The sequence below is a fragment of the Salvelinus alpinus genome, chromosome 12, assembly GCF_045679555.1.
Source record: "Salvelinus alpinus chromosome 12, SLU_Salpinus.1, whole genome shotgun sequence".
Lineage (NCBI taxonomy): Eukaryota > Metazoa > Chordata > Actinopteri > Salmoniformes > Salmonidae > Salvelinus > Salvelinus alpinus.
Genome location: NC_092097.1, coordinates 45,728,544 through 45,748,740, shown reverse-complemented (window position 1 = coordinate 45,748,740; position 20,197 = coordinate 45,728,544). Strand labels below are relative to the sequence as shown.

General features: G+C 41.0%; 1 protein-coding gene and 1 non-coding gene across 10 annotated transcripts in view; both read right to left on the bottom strand.

Moving 5' to 3' along the window:
- LOC139536236 (eukaryotic translation initiation factor 4B-like) overlaps positions 1 to 19,051 on the bottom strand; it is a 39,021-nt gene extending 19,970 nt beyond the window's left edge. For all 9 annotated transcript variants that reach the window (XR_011667280.1, XR_011667279.1, XM_071336576.1 and 6 more), the window contains exons 1-3: positions 18,958 to 19,051; positions 15,088 to 15,240; positions 14,641 to 14,846 (exon numbers count right to left, since the gene is read on the bottom strand). Coding sequence is in view for 7 of the 9 variants with exons in the window: in XM_071336576.1 (XP_071192677.1) it covers positions 14,641 to 14,846; positions 15,088 to 15,240; positions 18,958 to 18,970 (372 nt within the window). In the remaining 2 variants the exon portion in view is untranslated. The remainder of the gene's footprint in view (positions 1 to 14,640; positions 14,847 to 15,087; positions 15,241 to 18,957) is intronic.
- Positions 8,843 to 8,978, bottom strand: LOC139536624 (small nucleolar RNA SNORA16B/SNORA16A family). The gene has a single exon (XR_011667350.1). It is a non-coding gene; the product is annotated as a small nucleolar RNA SNORA16B/SNORA16A family (small nucleolar RNA).
- Positions 19,052 to 20,197: the final 1,146 nt, after the last annotated feature.

The following is a 20,197-nucleotide window of genomic DNA, read 5'->3' as shown; positions in this document are numbered from 1 at the left end:
CTCATTTATAAGATAGTTCTTATTTGATTAATGGTGGTCAGACCCATCTATGTGAAGCTAGCCACATTAAGGATTAGCCACAATAGTGGACTTTGCGGTTAGCCTTCAAAATAAAAGTATGGCATAGTTATACTATTTGTATTCATTTGCATTACTGTAAATGACATACTTTTATGTTGAAGGCAAACCGCAAATTCCACTATTGTGGCTAGCTTCACAACACATAACCAGGTGTGGTCGACTCTCACTAGCCAGATGAAGCTAGCTGGCTGCTTATAATATTAGCTTTGGGCAACAGGGTTAAGTTGCTGACTAGGTATTTATTTTTCATGAACTGAAGTTCAATTTCAATAGGCGAACAAGTGGCAACCTAGCTAATACTTACACAAGGATTCCTAAATCATTGCTAAGAATAATGAAAATGACTGCAGGTTCTACTGGTCATTGTTTTCAGGCTGGTTGTATTGATGCTAGCTAGGTACCAAGCTAAAGCTAGCTACCCCAGAAGTTGCAGTCGAACAAATGATGCTTTACCAAAGTGGTATTGTAAACACATCGTTCGTGGCTGTTTGCAGACTTTTTTGTACAGCTTTGACAGTGCTACTGTATCTTTGACACGCAAAGACCCAAACGGCATTCCATAGTATGTAAGTCGTGAAGCTAATAGCAGTGATGCCATTACTGTGTAACTCGTGGGAGCAAATTAATTACTTAATCATACAATGTGATTTTCTGGAATTTTGTTTTAGATTCCGTCTCTCACAGTTGAAGTGTACCTATAAAAATTACAGACCTCTACATAATTTGTAAGTAGGAAAACCTGCAAAATCGGCAGTGTATCAAATACTTGTTCTCCCCACTGTAGGTATGCACGTCAGCTTTGCCGATACCGATGTTGCCATTTTTAGCTAATCGGCCAATTCCGATAATCTCGCATCCCTAATATACACGTGTATATTAACTGGCTAGACAGGTTGATGGTTCCAGTTTAGCGTCCTATAGAAAAATATATATACACACATATGTGTGTGTATATATATTAGAGGTCGACCGATTAATCGGAATGGCCGATTAATTAGGGCCGATTTCAAGTTTTCATAACATTCGGAAAAGGGTATTTTTGGACACCGATTTGGCCGAAATTTTAAATCTTTTTTAACACCTTAATTTAACTAGGCAAGTCAGTTAAGAACACATTCTTATTTTCAATGAAGGCCTAGGAACGGTGGGTTAACTGCCTTGTTCAGGGGCAGAACGACAGATTTTTACCTTGTCAGCTTGGGGATTCGTTTTTGCAACCGTCCGGTTACTAGTCCAACGCTCTAACCACCTGCCTTACATTGCACTCCACAAGGAGCCTGCATCGCAGGCTGACTACCTGCTACGCGAGGGCAGCAAGAAGCCAAGGTAAGTTTCTAGCTAGGATTAAACTTATCTTATAAAAAACAATCAAACATAATCACTAGTTAACTACATAAACATGGCTGACATTACTAGTTTATCTAGCGTCACCTGCGTTGCATATAATCGATGCGGTGCCTGTTAATTTCTCATCGAATCACAGCCTACTTCACCAAACGGGTGATGATTTAGCACTGTCGTTGCACCAAACCTAACCATAAACATCAATTCCTTTCTTTAAAATCAATACACAAGTATATATTTTTTAAACCTGCATATATAGTTAATATTGCCTGCTAACATGAATTTCTTATAATTAGGGAAATTGTGTCACTTCTTTTGCGTTCCGTGCAAGCAGTCAAGGTATATGCAGCAGTTTGGGCCGCCTGGCTCGTTGCGAACTGCGTGAAGTCCATATATTTCTAACAAAACTTAATTAATTTGCCAGAATTGTAGATAATCATGACAACATTGAAGGTTGTACAATGCAACAGCAATATTTAGACTTTGGGATGCCACCCATAATAATAAAATACAGAACGGTTCCGTATTTCACTGAAATAATAAATGTTTTGTTTTCGAAATGATAGTTTCCAGATTCGACCATATCAATGACCAAAGGCTCGTATTTCTGTGTGTTATGTTATAATTAAGTCTATGATTTGATAGAGCAGTCTGACTGAGCGATGGTAGGCAGCAGCAAGCTCGTAAGCATTCATTCAAACAGCACTTTCGTGCATTTGCCAGCAGCTCTTCGCAATGCTTCAAGCATTGAACTGTTTATGACTTCAAGTCTATCAACTCCCGAAATTAGGCTGGTGTAACCGATGTGAAATGGCTAGCTAGTTAGCGGGGTGCGTGCTAATAGCGTTTCAATCGGTGGCATCACTCGCTCTGAGACTTGGAGTAGTTGCCCATCGCTCTGCTTTTGTGGAGCGATGGGTAACGATGCTTTGAGGGTGGCTGTTGTCGATGTGTTCCTGGTTTGAGCCCAGGTAGGGGCGAGGAGAGGGAGCTATTCTGTTACACTGGCAATACTAAAGTGCATATAAGAACATACAATAGTCAAAGGTATATGAAATACAAATGGTAGAGAGAAATAGTCCTATAATTCCTATTACAACAACCTAAAACGTCTTACCTGGGAATATTGAAGACTCATGTTAAAAGGAACCACCAGCTTTCATATGTTCTCATGTTCTGAGCAAGGAACCTAAATGTTAGCTTTTTTACATGGCACATATTACACTTTTACTTTCTTCTCCAACACGTTGTTGTTGAATTATTTAAACCAAATTGAATACGTTTCATTATTTATTTGAGGCTAAATAGATTTTATTGATGTATTTTATTGATGTATTATATTAAGGTAAAAGAAACGTCTTCATTCAGTATTGTTGTAATTGTCATTACACTTTTATTTTATTTTTTATTTATTTTTTAAACCGTCTGATTAATCGGTTTCGGCTTTTTTTGGTCCTCCGATAATCGGTATCGGCGTTGAAAAATCATAATCGGTCGACCTCTAGTATGTATGTATGTATATACACTGCTCAAAAAAATAAAGGGAACACTTACACAACACAATGTAACTCCAAGTCAATCACACTTCTGTGAAATCAAACTGTCCACTTAGGAAGCAACCCTGATTGACAATAAATTTCACATACTGTTGTGCAAATGGAATAGACAAAAGGTGGAAATTATAGGCAATTAGCAAGACACCCCCAATAAAGGAGTGGTTCTGCAGGTGGTGACCACAGACCACTTCTCAGTTCCTATGCTTCCTGGCTGATGTTTTGGTCACTTTTGAATGCTGGCGGTGCTTTCACTCTAGTGGTAGCATGAGACGGAGTCTACAACCCACACAAGTGGCTCAGGTAGTGCAGCTCATCCAGGATGGCACAACAATGCGAGCTGTGGCAAGAAGGTTTGCTATGTCTGTCAGCGTAGTGTCCAGAGCATGGAGGCGCTACCAGGAGACAGGCCAGTACATCAGGAGACAACAACCCAGCAGCAGGACCGCTACCTCCGCCTTTGTGCAAGGAGGATCAGGAGGAGCACTGCCAGAGCCCTGCAAAATGACCTCCAGCAGGCCACAAATGTGCATGTGTCTGCTCAAACGGTCAGAAACAGACTCCATGAGGGTGGTATGAGTGCCCGACGTCCACAGGTGGGGGTTGTGCTTACAGCCCAACACCGTGCAGGACGTTTGGCATTTGCCAGAGAACACCAAGATTGGCAAATTCCCCACTGGCGCCCTGTGTTCTTCACAGATGAAAGCAGGTTCACACTGAGCACGTGACAGACGTGACAGAGTCTGGAGACGCCGTGGAGAACGTTCTGCTGCCTGCAACATCCTCCAGCATGACCGGTTTGGCGGTGGGTCAGTCATGGTGTGGGGTGGCATTTCTTTGGGGGGCCGCACAGCCCTCCATGTGCTCGCCAGAGGTAGGCTGACTGCCATTAGGTACCGAGATGAGATCCTCAGACCCCTTGTGAGACCATATGCTGGTGCGGTTGGCCCTGGGTTCCTCCTAATGCAAGACAATGCTAGATCTCATGTGGCTGGAGAGTGTCAGCAGTTCCTGCAAGAGGAAGGCATTGATGCTATGGACTGGCCCGCCCGTTCCCCAGACCTGAATCCAATTGAGCACATCTGGGACATCATGTCTCGCTCCATCCACCAAAGCCACGTTGCACCACAGACTGTCCAGGAGCCACCTCATCAGGAGCATGCCCAGGCATTGTAGGGAGGTCATACAGGCACGTGGAGGCCACACACACTACTGAGCCTCATTTTGACTTGTTTTAAGGACATTACATCAAAGTTGGATCAGCCTGTAGTGTGGTTTTCCACTTTAATTTTGAGTGTGACTCCAAATCCAGACCTCCATGAGTTGATAAATTTGATTTACATTGATCATTTGTGTGATTTTGTTGTCAGCACATTCAACTATGTAAAGAAAAAAGTATTTAATAAGAATATTTCATTCATTCAGATCTAGGATGTGTTATTTTAGTGTTCCCTTTATTTTTTGAGCAGTGTATTACACACACATTTTAAACTTCATATTCATCTCCTGCACACCTATATCAATATGAAAATTGGCTGTTTCTATTTTTTTGTAGGAAAAAAGATAAGACGCACATCGTGTGATTTAAAGCAATTATGAGTAGGCATTGCCAACATTGTGGAAACTCCTTCATGACTGTTGGAAAATCATTCCATGTGAAGCTTGTTGAAAGAATGCCAAAAATGTGAAAAGCTGCCATCAAGGCAAAGTGTGGCTACTTTGAAGAATCTCAAACATATTTTGATTTGTTTAACACTTTTGGTTACTACATGATTCCATGTGTTATTTCATAGTTTCGATGTCTTCGCTATTATTCTACAATGTAGAAAATAGTAAAAATAAAAGGAAAAACCCTTGAATGAGTAGGTGTCCAAACTTTTAACTGATACTGTATATATAATAAGCAAGTTTATTTTATTACACCCATAGCAGTTAATACAAACTGAAATCCATGAGCATACAAACATACAGTGGTGTGATACTTTTAGTATTTTAAAGTATCTGTACTTTACTATTCATATTTGACAACTTTTACTTCACTACATTCCTCATAAAAATGTAATACTTTATACGCAAAAAAAAAATCTGACACCCAATAGTACGGAACGCTTAGGACAGAAAAACTGTCAAATTCTCGTACTTATCAATGGAACACCCCTACCGCCTCTGATCTGGCAGACTTACTAAACACGTTTCATTTGTAAATTATGTCTGAGTGTTGGAGCGTGCCCCTGACTATCTGTAAATTTAAAAAAGAAAATGGTGCCGTCTGGTTTGCTTAATATAAAGAAATTGAAAGAAAATGATTTATACTTTTGATACTTAAGTATATTTTAGCAATTACATTTACACTTAAGTATATTTAAAAGCAAATACTTTGACTTTTACTCAAGTAGGATTTTACTGGGTGACTCACTTTAGTCAATAAGGTACTTTTCCCACCACTGACAAACATGGATAAAAATAAAATAGAAATAGTAAAACAAATTAACTAATAATGTCCTGCGATTTTAAAGTGACTCATGAATCAATGAGCAGAAATATGGGATTGGTGACCTCGTGTACCATTCAGTTCTAGACTTTCGTAGTCAGTTTGTTTTGGCTGCGGACGTTCCTGCCTGTCAGTGAGGGGGTAGCCAGTCTCTGAATTTAGATTTTAAGAGGCTGACAGCAATCAGTGCAGAGTTGTATGTCGTTCATGGAGCTGAGGTAGGGACAGGTATAACTGGAGAGTCCTCCTGGGATGGTGCGGCATGCTCTCTTCTGAAAATGCTCCAGGTCATTAGACTGGGCTGGGTCAGTGAGCTGTGCCAAGCAGGAGTGGCATTCTCTAGGGTGGGGCATATGTAGCGGGTGTACATGTTCACCAGGTCTTCCTGTGGCACATGGAACCTTTTAAGGCGGCGAAGGAGAAACAGTGATCTGTTGCTCTTGGTTAGCATAGTAGCAACCTGCTCGCCCCACTGTAAGTGCTTCTGTACAATTACCCCTAAAATGTTAACATATTATTTTTTGCAGGTGCTCTTATTGCTTTTGTAAGTTGCTCTGGATTAGGGTTATGTTTCTTTCAAGGGAACAGAGCTAGTCAGCTCTGGGATTCGAACCAGCAACCTTTCGGTTACTGGCCCAACGCTCTTAAGTGCTAGGCTACCTGCTGTACTGTCACACACAGATCCTGGCCCTCAATCCAGAGGTGGCATGGGACAGGTGGATTTCTTGTTAAGGTTACTGATAGGACCTTGCACTTGGTAGGGTTCAGAGGCATTCTGCTTGCATGAACCCACGTGTCGAAGTTGCAAAAGGGTGTTCAACTCAATATTAACTTCTTATGGCTGGGTGGCAATATTGAGTAGCTTGGATGAAAAGGTGCCCAGAATAAACTGCCTGCTACTCAGGCTCAGAGGCTAAGATATGCATATTATTAGTAGATATGGATAGAAAACGCAGAAGTTTCTAAAACTGTTTGAATGATGTCTGTGAGTATAACAGAACTCATATTGCAGGCAAAAACCTGAGAAAAAATCCAACCAGGAAGTGGGAAATCTGAGGTTTGTAAATTTGCCTATCCAATATACAGTGGGATATTGGTCATATTGCAATTCCTAAGGCTTCCACTAGATGTCAACAGTCTTTAGAACCTTGTTTGATGCTTCTACTGTGACTGAGGGAAGGAGAGCTCTTTGAGTCAGGTGTCTGGCACAAGCTGAACATGCGCGCTCACGTGAGAGCGACCTGCTTTCCATTGCATTTCTGAAGACATAGGAATTCTCCGGTTGAAACATTATTGATGATTTGTTAAAAACATCCTAAAGATTGATTCTATACATCGTTTGACATGTTTCTACGAACTGTAATGGAATTGTTTGACTTTGTCTGACCTGTGCGTCATGAATTTGGATTACTGGACTGAACGCGCGAACAAAATGAAGGTATTTGGACATAAATGATTGACTATATCAAACAAAACAAACATTTATTATGGAACTGGGATTCCTGGGAGTGCATTCCTGGGAGTGCAAGGTAAGTGAATATTTATAATGCTATTTCTGACTTCTGTTGACTCCAAAACATGGCGGATATCTTTATGGCTTATTCGGGCTCTGAGCGCCGTACTCAGATTATAGCATGGTGTACTTTTTCCGTAAAGTTTTTTTAAAATCTGACACAGCGGTTGCATTAAGGAGAAGTTTATCTAAAGTTCCATGTTTAATACTTGTATCTTTTATCTCTATTTCTGATTTTTGTGACTCCTCTCTTTGGCTGGAAAAATGGCTGGGTTTTTCTGTGACTAGGTGCAGACCTAACATAATCGTTTGGTGTGCTTTCGTCATAAAGTCTTTATGAAATTGGACACTGTGGTGGGATTAACAACATCTTTAAAATGGTGTAAAATACTTGTATGTCTGAGGAATTTTAATTATGAGATTTGTCCTTCTGAATTTGGCACCCTTCACTTTCACTGGCTGTTGTCATATCGCCCCGTTAACGGGATCTCAGCCGTAAGAATTAAGGTGTTACTAATGTTTTGCACACTCAAGAGTATATTAACAGGCTAGACAAGTTGATGGTTCCAGTTAAGCCACCTCCTATAGATATAGGCAATGATTAACCTCAGGTGGGTTGAATGTCCTGTTTGTGTCCTTCAGTTTGACAGGAATTAGGTATGTTAACGGTTAACCGTTAAAATTGGTTAGCCGCCGAAAATACATTTGACCGGTCATGCTTATTGTTCTATAGGTACATTTGAATAATTTTGTGGAATTAAATATTTTGTTAGTTGTTAAGCATCTTATTACACGCGTTCATCATACATCATAGGCTATTCTGCTCCTCAAACTAGGATATTGCCTGTCAGACATCACGAGAGCATGTGCTTTTGTAAGCCCAGTCATTGCACAACGAATAAAAATTATAAATGTAATTGTGTGTTAACTGTTTTATAGCCACAATTAACTTGTAATTACAGCAATCAACTCGTAATAACAGCATTTGAGTGCATAGGCTATATCAACGGTCACACACAACTTTGCAATGTGAACTTGAAGGAATATAACGGTTTGAAACCCAAACGTTTAACTTTAAATAAATGAGGCATGTATTACCTTGCTTCAAAGTAGCCTAGCCAAAATCCAACCATAGAAAGTGGAGGCAATTATTTTATGAAGATACAGAATGTCTCTTCTGTTCTATTGGTTTTCGTATAAACTTTCTTTCATTGTCCATAAGCCAAAGGCACAATGCTCCTATTAGCAACCCATCCTAGTCATTACGATAAAATTCCCCTTCTCTAGGTTTCTAACTGAGATTGGTCTATCACATATCTAACTGATTGCTTTAAGTGCGCTGTTTAGAACAGTGATTTCCCACGAATTGAATTTCGGCAAATGTTCAAAAATTACTTTTTATTGGCTGCTTCATTACAGGAGTTGCATGTTCGATAATAAACTATAGCCTTTTGACTAAGACAACAGGTTTTCTATTGTTGCATGTTTCCAGTTCTTAAAGAAAAATGTCTGCTCCTTGTATACATGCATAGTATTTTCTGTTGGTCACCTCATTTTACTGATTGGGGGGGGATGTTTGTTGACCGGTTAATGAGGGGTCGGTTAGTCGGCAGCAAAATTGACCAAAATGTGCATCCCTAACAGGAATACAAACTGGTGTATAAATAGCTGACCACAAGCATCAACACAACCACAGTCGTTCAGTTTCTCATATCTCCTTCAAAACAGAAAACTTTTCTGCAGCGATCATTGGGAGGCAAATCAAATTAGAATCCTGATAACACATAATAGATCTGTCATATAATCACAATGACTGCCAAGAAATACACATCACACTATTTCTAGGCACAATTTAGCATAAAGTGTCCTTCCCCTTAATGTTGCTGAGTCAGTTATTGTCAAACTGCACAGCGACCGTCGGTGAAAGTGTTGTTTTTGGCATCCATTTGACCGTGTCTGCTACAAGAGAACAGCAACGGCTTCGATTGGTGCCAAGAGGCTCACCGTTGGCAGGTTCAATAGGTGTATAATTCTTAAGATAACGAGGCTGGTCAGCAAAAACTAAGTTTGGTAAAGAGTCTAATAGATTTGTTTTTGGTGCAAACCCTTATAATAGTAAATGTTTTACAGTTCCCCTTTCCTATATACTGATAGTAGCGGTCAATCAACACAGATCTACACTGTGTTGAAAATGTAGATCTATCTCCATAAAGATCTACATGTTTGGGCTCCCGAGTGGCACAGCGGTCTAAGGCATTGCATCTCAATTAGGGCTGGGCGATATGGCCAAAATATTATATCACGGTATTTTTTTAAATTTGTATGGTATTTGACTGTTTTTAGTTTTTGAATAATAAGTTGTACATTTGCTTTATGAGTAGTGAGTGATCCTAGGGTGGCAACACACCAAGTGATTTCAATGAGTCTTTCTCCATTCTGATGGTTGAATTGAACAGTATAAAACAAAAACAAATTTCAGCACTTCTATCATTACTGCATTTCCTGCACTCAATTGCAGTGGTGGAAAAAGTACCAAATTGTCATACTTCAGTAAAAGTAGACACGTTAACAGAAAATTACTCAAGTCATCCCACTAAAATACTAGTTGAGTAAAAGTCTAAGTATTTGGTTTTAAATATCCTTAAGTGTCAAAAGTAAATGTAGTTGATAAAATGTATTTAAGTATCAAAAGTGAAAGCATAAATCATTTTAAATTCCTTATATTAAGCAAACCAGATGGCACCATATTTATTTTTTAAACAGCTAGCCAGGGGCACACTCCAACAATCAGACCTAATATACAAACAATGCATGTGTGTTTAGCGAGTCCTTCAGATCAGAGGCAGTAGATGACCAGGTATGTTCTCTTAACAAGTGCGTAAATTTGACAACTTTCCTGTCTGCTAACTTTAGGTGTCAGGGAAAATGTATGGAGTAAAAAGTACAGTATTTTATTTAGGAATGTAGTGAAGTAAAAGTTGTCAAAAATAAAAATAGCAAAGTAAAGTACAAATACAAAAAAAGAAACGACTTAAGTAGTACTTTCAAGTATTTTTATTTAAGTACTTGACACTAGTGCTCAATTGAGAATTTCCACACTGCCACATAATTTGCCCATATCGTGCAGCCCTATCTAGGACTTTTTACCCAAATGTTGCAATGCGATTTGACTTGCGAATTAGAGCAAAACTGTTGGAATCATGGAAATAGAATGACTGTTCTATGGTTAGAATATAATAGTGCGCACTTTGAATACAGTGTTGTTTGAGACAACAAATTAAAATGCCAGGGAGGAGTTATTGTGACAGGCTAGGAACTAAAATGTTAAGTGTTTCCTAGTAGACCCTATAAGCTTTGGCTACATTGCATGTTCTCTCTTAGCTACTTCATGTAGCTAACATATTCTTGCTTTTCATACTCCTCTGATTTAGAAGATACTGTTGCACAAACATGCCGATTTAGGTCTACACCATCACTGGTATTATCAGGCTGTGTTAGCTAGTGACGTTTGCTCTTACTCAGTACATTTATTAGCTAGCTAGATAGCTATTAGCAATTAACATTTAGTGTCTCAAGATTCAGGGCAACTTGCTAAGAAAAGACAAACTAGCTGTTTGCTGATGTAAGAAACAAACGAATCGTGTCATTATAGAATGCTAGTGGATTTATATTAAGAAGCAAAGTGAAAACAGCATTGTTGTTGTCAACATTGTTACATGTGCTGCATTGACCATGCAGACTGAACGCAAGTGGCATGGTTGAGAAACATCAAATGCACTCCTTGAGTGACAGGGGGCTTGGCTAGATTGTGGAAAGTGGCATGGAGAGAAAGAACGGAGAGAGATGACTCAAGTAGTAAAGTGAACTATAAAGTGACATTACACATGGCGTATCACATTTAACAAACCAAACATTAAAATGCCGGTATATTGCACTCCACACTGCCCTTTCCCACCTGAACAAAAGGAACACCTATGTGAGAATACTGTTCATTGTCTACAGCTCAGCGTTCAACACCATAGTACACTCAAAGCTCATCACCAAGCTAAGGAACCTGGGACTAAACACCTCCCTCTGCAACTGGATCCTAGACTTCCTGACAGGCCACCCCCAGGTGGTTAGGGTAGGTAGCAACACATCTGCCACGCTAATCGTCAACACTGGAGCTCCCCTGGGGTGCGTGCTCAGTCCCGTCCTGTACTCCCTGTTCACCCACGACTGCATGGCCAGGCACAACTCCAACACCATCATTAAGTTTTCTGACGACACAAGTGGTAGGCCTGATCACCGACAACAACGAGACAGCCTATAGGGAGGAGGTCAGAGACCTGGCCGGGTGGTGCCAGAATAACCTATCCCTCAACGTAACCAAGACTAAGGAGATGATTGTGGATTACAGGAGCACCGAGCACGTCCACATTCTGTAGTGGAGCAGGTTGAGAGCTTCAAATTCCTTGGTGTCCACATTAACAACAAACTAGATTGGTCCAAACACACCAAGACATTCGTGAAGAGGGAACGACAAAGCCTATTCCCCCTTAGGAAACTAAAAAGATTTGGCATGGGTCCTGAGATCCTCAAAAGGTTCTACAGCTGCAACATCGAGAGCATCCTGACCGGTTGCATCACTGCCTGGTACGGCAATTGCTCGGCCTCCGACCGCAAGGCACTTCAGAGGGTAGTGCGTACAGCCCAGTACATCACTGGGGCAAAGCTGCCTGCCATCCAGGACCTCTACACCAGGCGGTGTCAGAGGAAGGCCCTAAAAATTGTCAATGACCCCAGCCATAGACTGTTCTCTCTACTACCGCATGGCAAGCATTACCGGAGTGCCAAGTCTAGGACAAAAAGGCTTCTCAACAGTTTTTACCCCCAAGCCATAAGACTCCTGAACAGGTAACCAAATGGTTACCCGGACTATTTGCATTGTGTGCCCCCCCAACCCCTCTTTTACGCTGCTGCTACTCTCTGTTTATCTTATATGCATAGTCACTTTAACTATACATTCATGTACATACTACCTGAATTGGCCCGACCAACCAGTGCTCCCGCACATTGGCTAACCGGGCAATCTGCATTGTGTCCCACCACCCGCCAACCCCTCTTTTTACACTACTGCTACTCTCTGTTCATCATATATGCATAGTCACTTTAACGATACCTACATGTACATACTACCTCAATAAGCCTGACTAACAGGAGTCTGTATATAGCCTTGCTACTCTTTTTTCAAATGTATTTTTAATGTTGTTTTATTTCTTTACTTACCTACACACCTTTTTTTCCACACCATTGGTTAGAGCCTGTAAGTAAGCATTTCACTGTAAGGTCTACACCTGTTGTATTCGGCGCACGTGACAAATAAACTTTGATTTAGAAGGTAAAGTAAAAACCCAAACTGGTCACTGCATCAATACCAGTACATCACAAAATATGTTATACCACCCTGCCCTAACCTCAATGCAAGACGCATCGCTACAGTCCCTGGAACGAATCCGGGCTGTATCACATCCGGCCTTGACTGGGAGTCCCATATGGCAGCGCACAATTGGCCCAGCATTGTCCAGATTTGACTAGGGTAGGCCGTCATTGTAAATAAGAATTTGTTCATAACTGACTTGCCTAGTTAACTTCTAGTTCCTCCCAAACCCGGATCCGGGAGCACCCCCCACAGTAAAAAAGCTGACTAGCATAGCCTAGCATAGCGTCACAAGTAAATACTAGCATCTAAATATCATTAAATCACAAGTCCAAGACACCAGATGAAAGATACACTTCTTGTGAATCCAGCCATCATTTCTGATTTTTAAAATGTTTTACAGGGAAGACACAATATGTAAATCTATTAGCTAACCACGTCAGCAAAAGACACCACATTTTTTTACTCCACCAGTTTTTTACTCCATCAGTAGCTATCACTAATTCGACTAAATAAAGATATATATAGCCACTAACCAAGAAACAACTTCATAAGATGACAGTCTGATAACATATTTATGGTATAGCATCTGTTTTTTTAGAAAAATGTGCATTTTTCAGGTATAAATCATAGTTTACCATTGCAGCCACTATCACAAAACTCACCAAAGCGACTAGAATAACTACAGAGAGCAACGTGTATTACCTAATTACTCATCATAAAACGTTTCTTAAAAATACACAGCGTACAGCAATTGAAAGACACAGATCTTGTGAATCCAGACAATATTTCAGATTTTCTAAGTGTTTTACAGCGAAAACACAATATATCGTTATATTAGCATACCACATGAGCTAACATCACCCCAGCATTGATTCAAGGCAAAAAGAGCGATAACGTTATCACCACCAAAATATATTAATTTTTTCACTAACCTTCTCAGAATTCTTCAGATGACAGTCCTGTAACATCATATTACACAATGCATATAGAGTTTGTTCGAAAATGTGCATATTTAGCATCACAAATCGTGGTTATGCAATGTAATCAGTCAAAACATGGCATGCATTCTGTCCGGCGCCATCTTGGAAAGGTACCTAAGTTTACGATTATTTATCGATTAGATTGACAAAAAAAATACAGGTTGGACAGCTAATGAAAGATACATTAGTTATTAATGCAACCGCTGAGTTAGATTTTTAAAATTAACGTTACTAGACATACAGTGTGCGTTACAGCCAGACTAGTGCCGCAATAATGGCCGACAAATGCGTTTACATTTTTCCACATAAATACGGAATAAAATCATAAATAGCTCTTACTTTTGGACGAGCTTCCATCAGAATCTTGGGCAAGTTGTCCTTTGTCCAAAATAATCGTTGCTTTGTTGTAAAACGTCCTCTTCAACTTCGGAACTAGCAGCTAACAATAGCTACGTGGCACACACATGTCCAAATCCTCAAAGCGCAATACTACGAAAATTCCGAAAATAGCAATATACTCGCATAAACTGATATAAATCGGTTTAAAATAACTTCGTTATGATGTTTCTAACACTTATATCGAATTAAATCACAGACGGATATATCTTATGCCGATAACGAGAGCTTTTGAGCATGCCATTCTGATGTCCTCTCTTGCGCCTTGACGAGCGTCCAAAAGAACGGACATGTCACTCCATGGCCTTTTATAAACTCTGAGAAATACGTAGAGACTCCATTCCACTTCTCATTGGTTACTGACATCCAGGGGAAGGCGGGTGCAGTTCATTTCGACCCATAGGGCACACACAGAGCTTTAAACTGATCTGAGAACAGAGCCTAGATTTCTGACCTTCGCATGTCCTGTCATGATTTTCGCTGTAGAAAGAGTTCTGGTTCACCCACAGACATAATTCAAACGGTTTTAGAAACTAAAGATTGTTTTCTATCCAATAGTAATAATAATATGCATATTGTACGAGCAAGAATTGAGTACGAGGCAGTTTAATTTGAAAATGTAAAAAAAAATAGTGCTAACAGCTCCCCCTATTGACAAAAGGTTAAATAAATAAGATATATAAATAATAATATACAAGTCAAAAAGTGTGTGGTATCCTTCCCACACCAGAGTCATGTTGAGTCGGCACAACATAGACATGTCCAGGTAGGAGTGCAAAGCATTTTTGCACCATTCTGTGCCTACTGAAAACACAGATTTTGTTAACACAGTTGCCATTCTGACAGGATCTAGTACGTACCGCTAGGCCCCGGAAGAAGTCCATGATAGATTCCTCGGAGACGTCGTAGGGCAGGTTGCCCAGGAAGGCGGTGTAGGGGGGGCTGCGGGGGAGGCGTGACCGGTCCACGTTGGGCTCGCGGGCCGACCGTGGCGCCGTGGGCAGGATGTTGCGATCTATGGCCGGGGCCCGATAACTGTCCTCCCCTGAGTGCCAGGAGGTGGACACTGAGAGAAAGAGTGGGAGGAGTAAGGAAGAGGGATATGTTTTTTCATGGACAGGTGCAACGTTATCGAAAACAGATAGAAATGTACTGTGGAACAACAAGACATGATTCCCAATGCTACACTTCACTGATCTGCATAGTTATTAGCATTGCACCCTAGTGAATGTGAAACCCTGGTAAGTTTGCATCTTTGGATGAGCCCCCATATGAGATCTCATCAAGCATCATGTTGTGTCTCTCACCATCTCCCTCCAGGTCATCCGTCTCGTCAGCCCAGCTGGTGGACTTGGCATAGCTGGGTTGCGGTGGTGGAGCATTGCCTCCACTCCCATTGTCCTCTGCCAGGAAGTCAGTGAGGGTCAGGGTCTTCCCCTTCTTATTCCCCTTCTTCTTAGCTGGAGAGGGAGAGAGGGAGATCAGTGGGCTGCATGAAACATTGAAGGGAAATGTAATGTACAGAGGTGAACTGTCCAAAAACGACCACTAGTCCCTAGTTTCCAATCTAAGGGTCTGGATTAGCATGGTTGCCAGTCTCTTACGTAAGAGATAGAGGGTACATTTGGAAGACATTTTGTATGATGTAATTACGAAGTCATAGACCACTACAAGCGGTACATTTAAATTGATTTGTGACTACTAGACTCGAGGTAGAGGTCTGCGAGAGATGGATTTATTAATTCCGCCCGCAGCTTTTCATACCGCACTCCGCTGGATTTCTGTTCTACTCCTACGCGCAACAGGTTCGACCCCAACCACAGTCCTTCAATGTTATTTTAGGCGTATGTGACACAGCTCACTTGCCAGCCATGGTCCAAGCAATTTTGCACCCTACAGGCAATATCAAAATCCACAAAAATAACCCAAGAAATAGGTTAAATTGCCAGAGATTGTCACGTGTCCCATTATTAGGCTTTCGGTATTACTGGCTGATAATCAAACAGGCTAGACGTAGTTTGAAGAGACGTGCACTTTCTCTTGAGATATGTTTTAGGAGTGAGACTGTTTTCAGATAGAAATAAATATTTATCACCCATATTTGTCTAGGCAATGTAGTAAACTATAGCCTAATCATATTTAGGAAGTAAATTCCCTTGTAAAGATAACGGCCCTGTGCTTTGCCGCCCATGCATAGGCTATAGCCTACTAGGGTTGGGCGGTATGGAGATTTTCATACCGTCTCTTTACCATAGTGGGGTATACGGGTCGGTATAATTTGACATCTTAGATTTCTTATAATTAGTTTGTAAGCAGTTGAGTAGCACACAACACCCCCTAAATAAAATTTATAAAACAGTACTGAAAATCATACCATCTGTATTTCGAAACATACCCCAGTATATGATATAAACAGTATCACCCAAGCCTAGTCTTGAATTGAGACCACACATGCACTTGAACTCCACGTATGGATAATGAACTTGAAGTTGCAAAAATGTTGAGGACAGTTGCACTTTCTCGTTAGCATATAGGATATAGCCTACCTTTTAGGAGGACGATTTGCAAGCAGAGACAAATGGGCAAAAAATATTTATAGAAAATGAAGAGGCAATACTCGCTCACCATTTTTAGCCTACGCGCGCATTGTGTCTTTTCAATAATCTATTTGTTTGATTGCACCTCGACTCAAGTCTGTTGAGCGCCCTTCACTTCTTACCATTATTATTTATTTACAGACACTGTAGTAAACTATTGTCTAATCACATTTAATAAAAAATCCTTGGAAAGATAACTGCCACCTGATTCTCCACCAATGCATAGGCAGCCTACTCTATTTAATTGAGACAACACATATACAGATGCACTTGATTTTGCACACCTAACTAGGAGGAGAGGCAGGCTACTGAACTTAAAGCACTATGACTATGTGAATAATGCAACAAATAGGTGTTTTTAATACAGTAGGCAGGCTAATGCATACAACGCAGAACGAAAGCCGTTTTCAAATCTGCGAAACAATTATTTTCATCCCAAAATAGTCAGACAGACTGCCCGCTCCCAACCGCAGCATGAAAAATGCTGATTGGCTGCTATGATCTCTATTGGGACCAGCAGGTCCTGTTGGCATTCCGCAGGAGTGCAGCCCTCTACCTCCAGGCAGTCCTGCATTGCGTTGGAAACCAATGAAAGTGTCTATACCGAGCTAGTGGAAATTCATGAAACTATGTTACGTCATTTTCACAAACTGCCATTGACATTCTCTGACGAAGGCAAAACAAGCGCATTGGTTAAGAAAAGGCCTCAATCCACCCTTTATGCCAACAGCTGCATGCGAACAAATAGTAATTTCTCACTGTTGTGGACTGCTCCAGTCCAGCATCGTCAGATAAAGGAGCAATGACGTGCAGGCCATGACAATGAAACAGTGTGTCTGTCTAATAGGTCTTCATAGTGTGTGTGGGTCCAAAGCCAGCCAGATGAGCCTTGGGCCCACTCTAAACTGCAGGATGACATTTATTGAGATTAATTTTGTACTGGAGGCAGAGCTGAGAGATTTCCACTAGATTGGCCAGCTGCAAAGTTGAAGCTGGCTACATATTGTAAAAATTAATGAAAACAAAAATGTGCTTTTTGGTCTAAATTTAAAGTTAAGGCATAAGGTTAGCAGTGTGGTTAAGGCCAGCTAGTGATTACCCTGCAAAGCTGCCTCCAGTACGCTAGTCATTCCCATGAATGCCAACCTGCTTCTAAAACAGGGAGTGGTCTCTCTCACCGCATATTAACTGCCACTATATTGAAACGCTCTAAAACAAAATTGGGCATCACTGATAAGTGCTTTTACAGTTTATCCTATTTTCAGCAACAGAGAGTTTGGTTGTTTCTTCAAGGGCAACAACACTTTAGGTGTGTGTGTGTTACAGACATTACATTTGTTATTGTGACTAAATTGGTTGGCTACTGGTTTCAATGAGACCCAGCTCTTCTGATGGAGCAGGTTTGGTTGGTTTGTTTTGGTTTGACGCGGACTGGGAAAAACAAAGAGGGCTGGCGGCTTCATTGTGAAAATCCCAGCTGTCAGGGCATTCTTTTAACACACTACAGAGCATCACACACACAGCCTGTTTACAATTGGTATCTTGTCAGTGGGTCACACACGGTTTACAATGAATGGTGATGGTACTCGTGCAGTGAGTGACAACAATACCATTAATACACACTGTAGAACAAGCTACAATATTAAATTATCCTAGCAAACAGCGTGTAAGTCAGGCCTAGGTGCAAAGTAGTGCCTTCCACGTGGTGAATCATTATGAATTACGTGAAACCAAACTGGGGAAATAGCCAGTGAGTCATTCTTGCCAATGTAGCCATATTTCCTTAAACTAGCCAACATTAACCAAATAATTTCGAAACTGGATGGTTCCAAGCTAACTAATACAGCTGAAACGAATACAGCTGAAGCTACCACTGGTATGTTAGTAAGCTAACGAGCTAGCTAGTTGCTTAGCTAGCCATTGTCATTACATCCACTGGCTTCGTCAGCAAAGGACTGCTTACCGGGAATACTTTAAGGCCTATGCTAGTGGCATGTGGCTGACATCATTAAATACGCCAGCCTGCTAACATTTGAGGGGAGGCCAGCGATAGGACGCGTCCAGCAACTGTCCTACTTCACCAATCGGTTACCAAAATCCGCACGTGGGAAATTCCTTGAGAAACCCATGCCACTGAACCAGACCCTCCTACAAGAAATGCGCTTGCTTGTCTTAGCGCCACAGTAAATCGTCGACTACTTAGACACAATGTGTCAGTTGCTTATGAATAACATTACGAACTACTTAAATGTATGATACAATCCAAAGTCACACCCTAAAGTCAACGCAATACCCGTAACATATCACTCAATGAAAAACACCGGGAAGAAATTATTAAACTCTTGAGCAAATAGCTGCCTCGCGAAGCTAACGACGTTAGCTAGCTAGATCACTTAGCCGGCAGCGGCGTCTTTATCCCTGAGAAACAGTAATTTTATGAAAATATACACATAGAACACCGACACAGATTGACACGACAAGCTGTAGACACTCGTCAAACGATATTTGCTAAATTGTGTCGAGCTAATACCCTCTGAAATCTCCCACCCGACCTAGCTCGTTCACCCACATAAACCTCACCTGGCGCCGCCATGTTGGAGAGCGAGTTCGTACAAGATTCCCGGATGAAGGCGTCAGAGGTTTATAATCGAGAACGCGCATCTGGTCGCGAGCCTCAAATTTCTCCAGCCTTGCACTTGCTGTCTACTATTTTCTATTAATAATAGAGACCAATTTCAGGCATTTCAAATATATTTGAATACCTTTTGTGTAATAAAAACAAATAGTAGAAGAAAGTAGTATGCATAGTAGTAAAACTGATGTGGTCACAATGTTTTTATTTTTTATTTTATTTCACCTTTATTTAACCAGGTAGGCTAGTTGAGAACAAGTTCTCATTTGCAACTGCGACCTGGCCAAGATAAAGCATAGCAATTCGACACATACAACAACACAGAGTTACACATGGAATAAACAAAACATACAGTCAATAATACAGTAGAACAAAAGAAAACAAAAAGTCTATATACAGTGAGCGCAAATGAGGTAAGATAAGGGAGTTAAGGCAATAAATAGGCCATGGTGGCAAAGTAATTACAATATAGCAATTAAAACACTGGAATGGTAGATGTGCAGAAGATGAATGTGCAAGTAGAGATACTGGGGTGCAAAAAAGCAAGATAAATAAATAGAGTATGGGGATGAGGTAGGTAGATAGATGGGTTGTTTACAGATGGGCTATGTACAGGTGCAGTGATCTGTGAGCTGCTCTGACAGCTGGTGCTTAAAGCTAGTGAGGGAGATATGAGTCTCCAGCTTCAGAGATTTTTGCAGTTCGTTCCAGTCATTGGCAGCAGAGAACTGGAAGGAAAGACGACCAAAGGAGGAATTGGCTTTGGGGGTGACCAGTGAAATATACCTGCTGGAGCGCGTGCTACGAGTGGGTGCTGCTATGGTGACCAGTGAGCTGAGATAAGGTGGAGCTTTACCTTGGCTTTGGTGAAAAAACGGATGGCACTGTGATAGACTGCATCCAATTTGTTGAGTAGAGTGTTGGAGGCAATTTTATAGATGACATCACCGAAGTCGAGGATCGGTAGGATGGTCAGTTTTACGAGGGTATGTTTGGCAGCATGAGTGAAGGATGCTTTGTTGCGATATAGGAAGCCAATTCTAGATTTAATTTTGGATTGGAAATGCTTAATGTGAGTCTGGAAAGAGAGTTTACAGTCTAACCAGACACCTAGGTATTTGTAGTTGTCCACGTATTCTAAGTCAGAGCCGTCCAGAGTAGTGATGCTGGACGGGCGAGCAGGTGCGG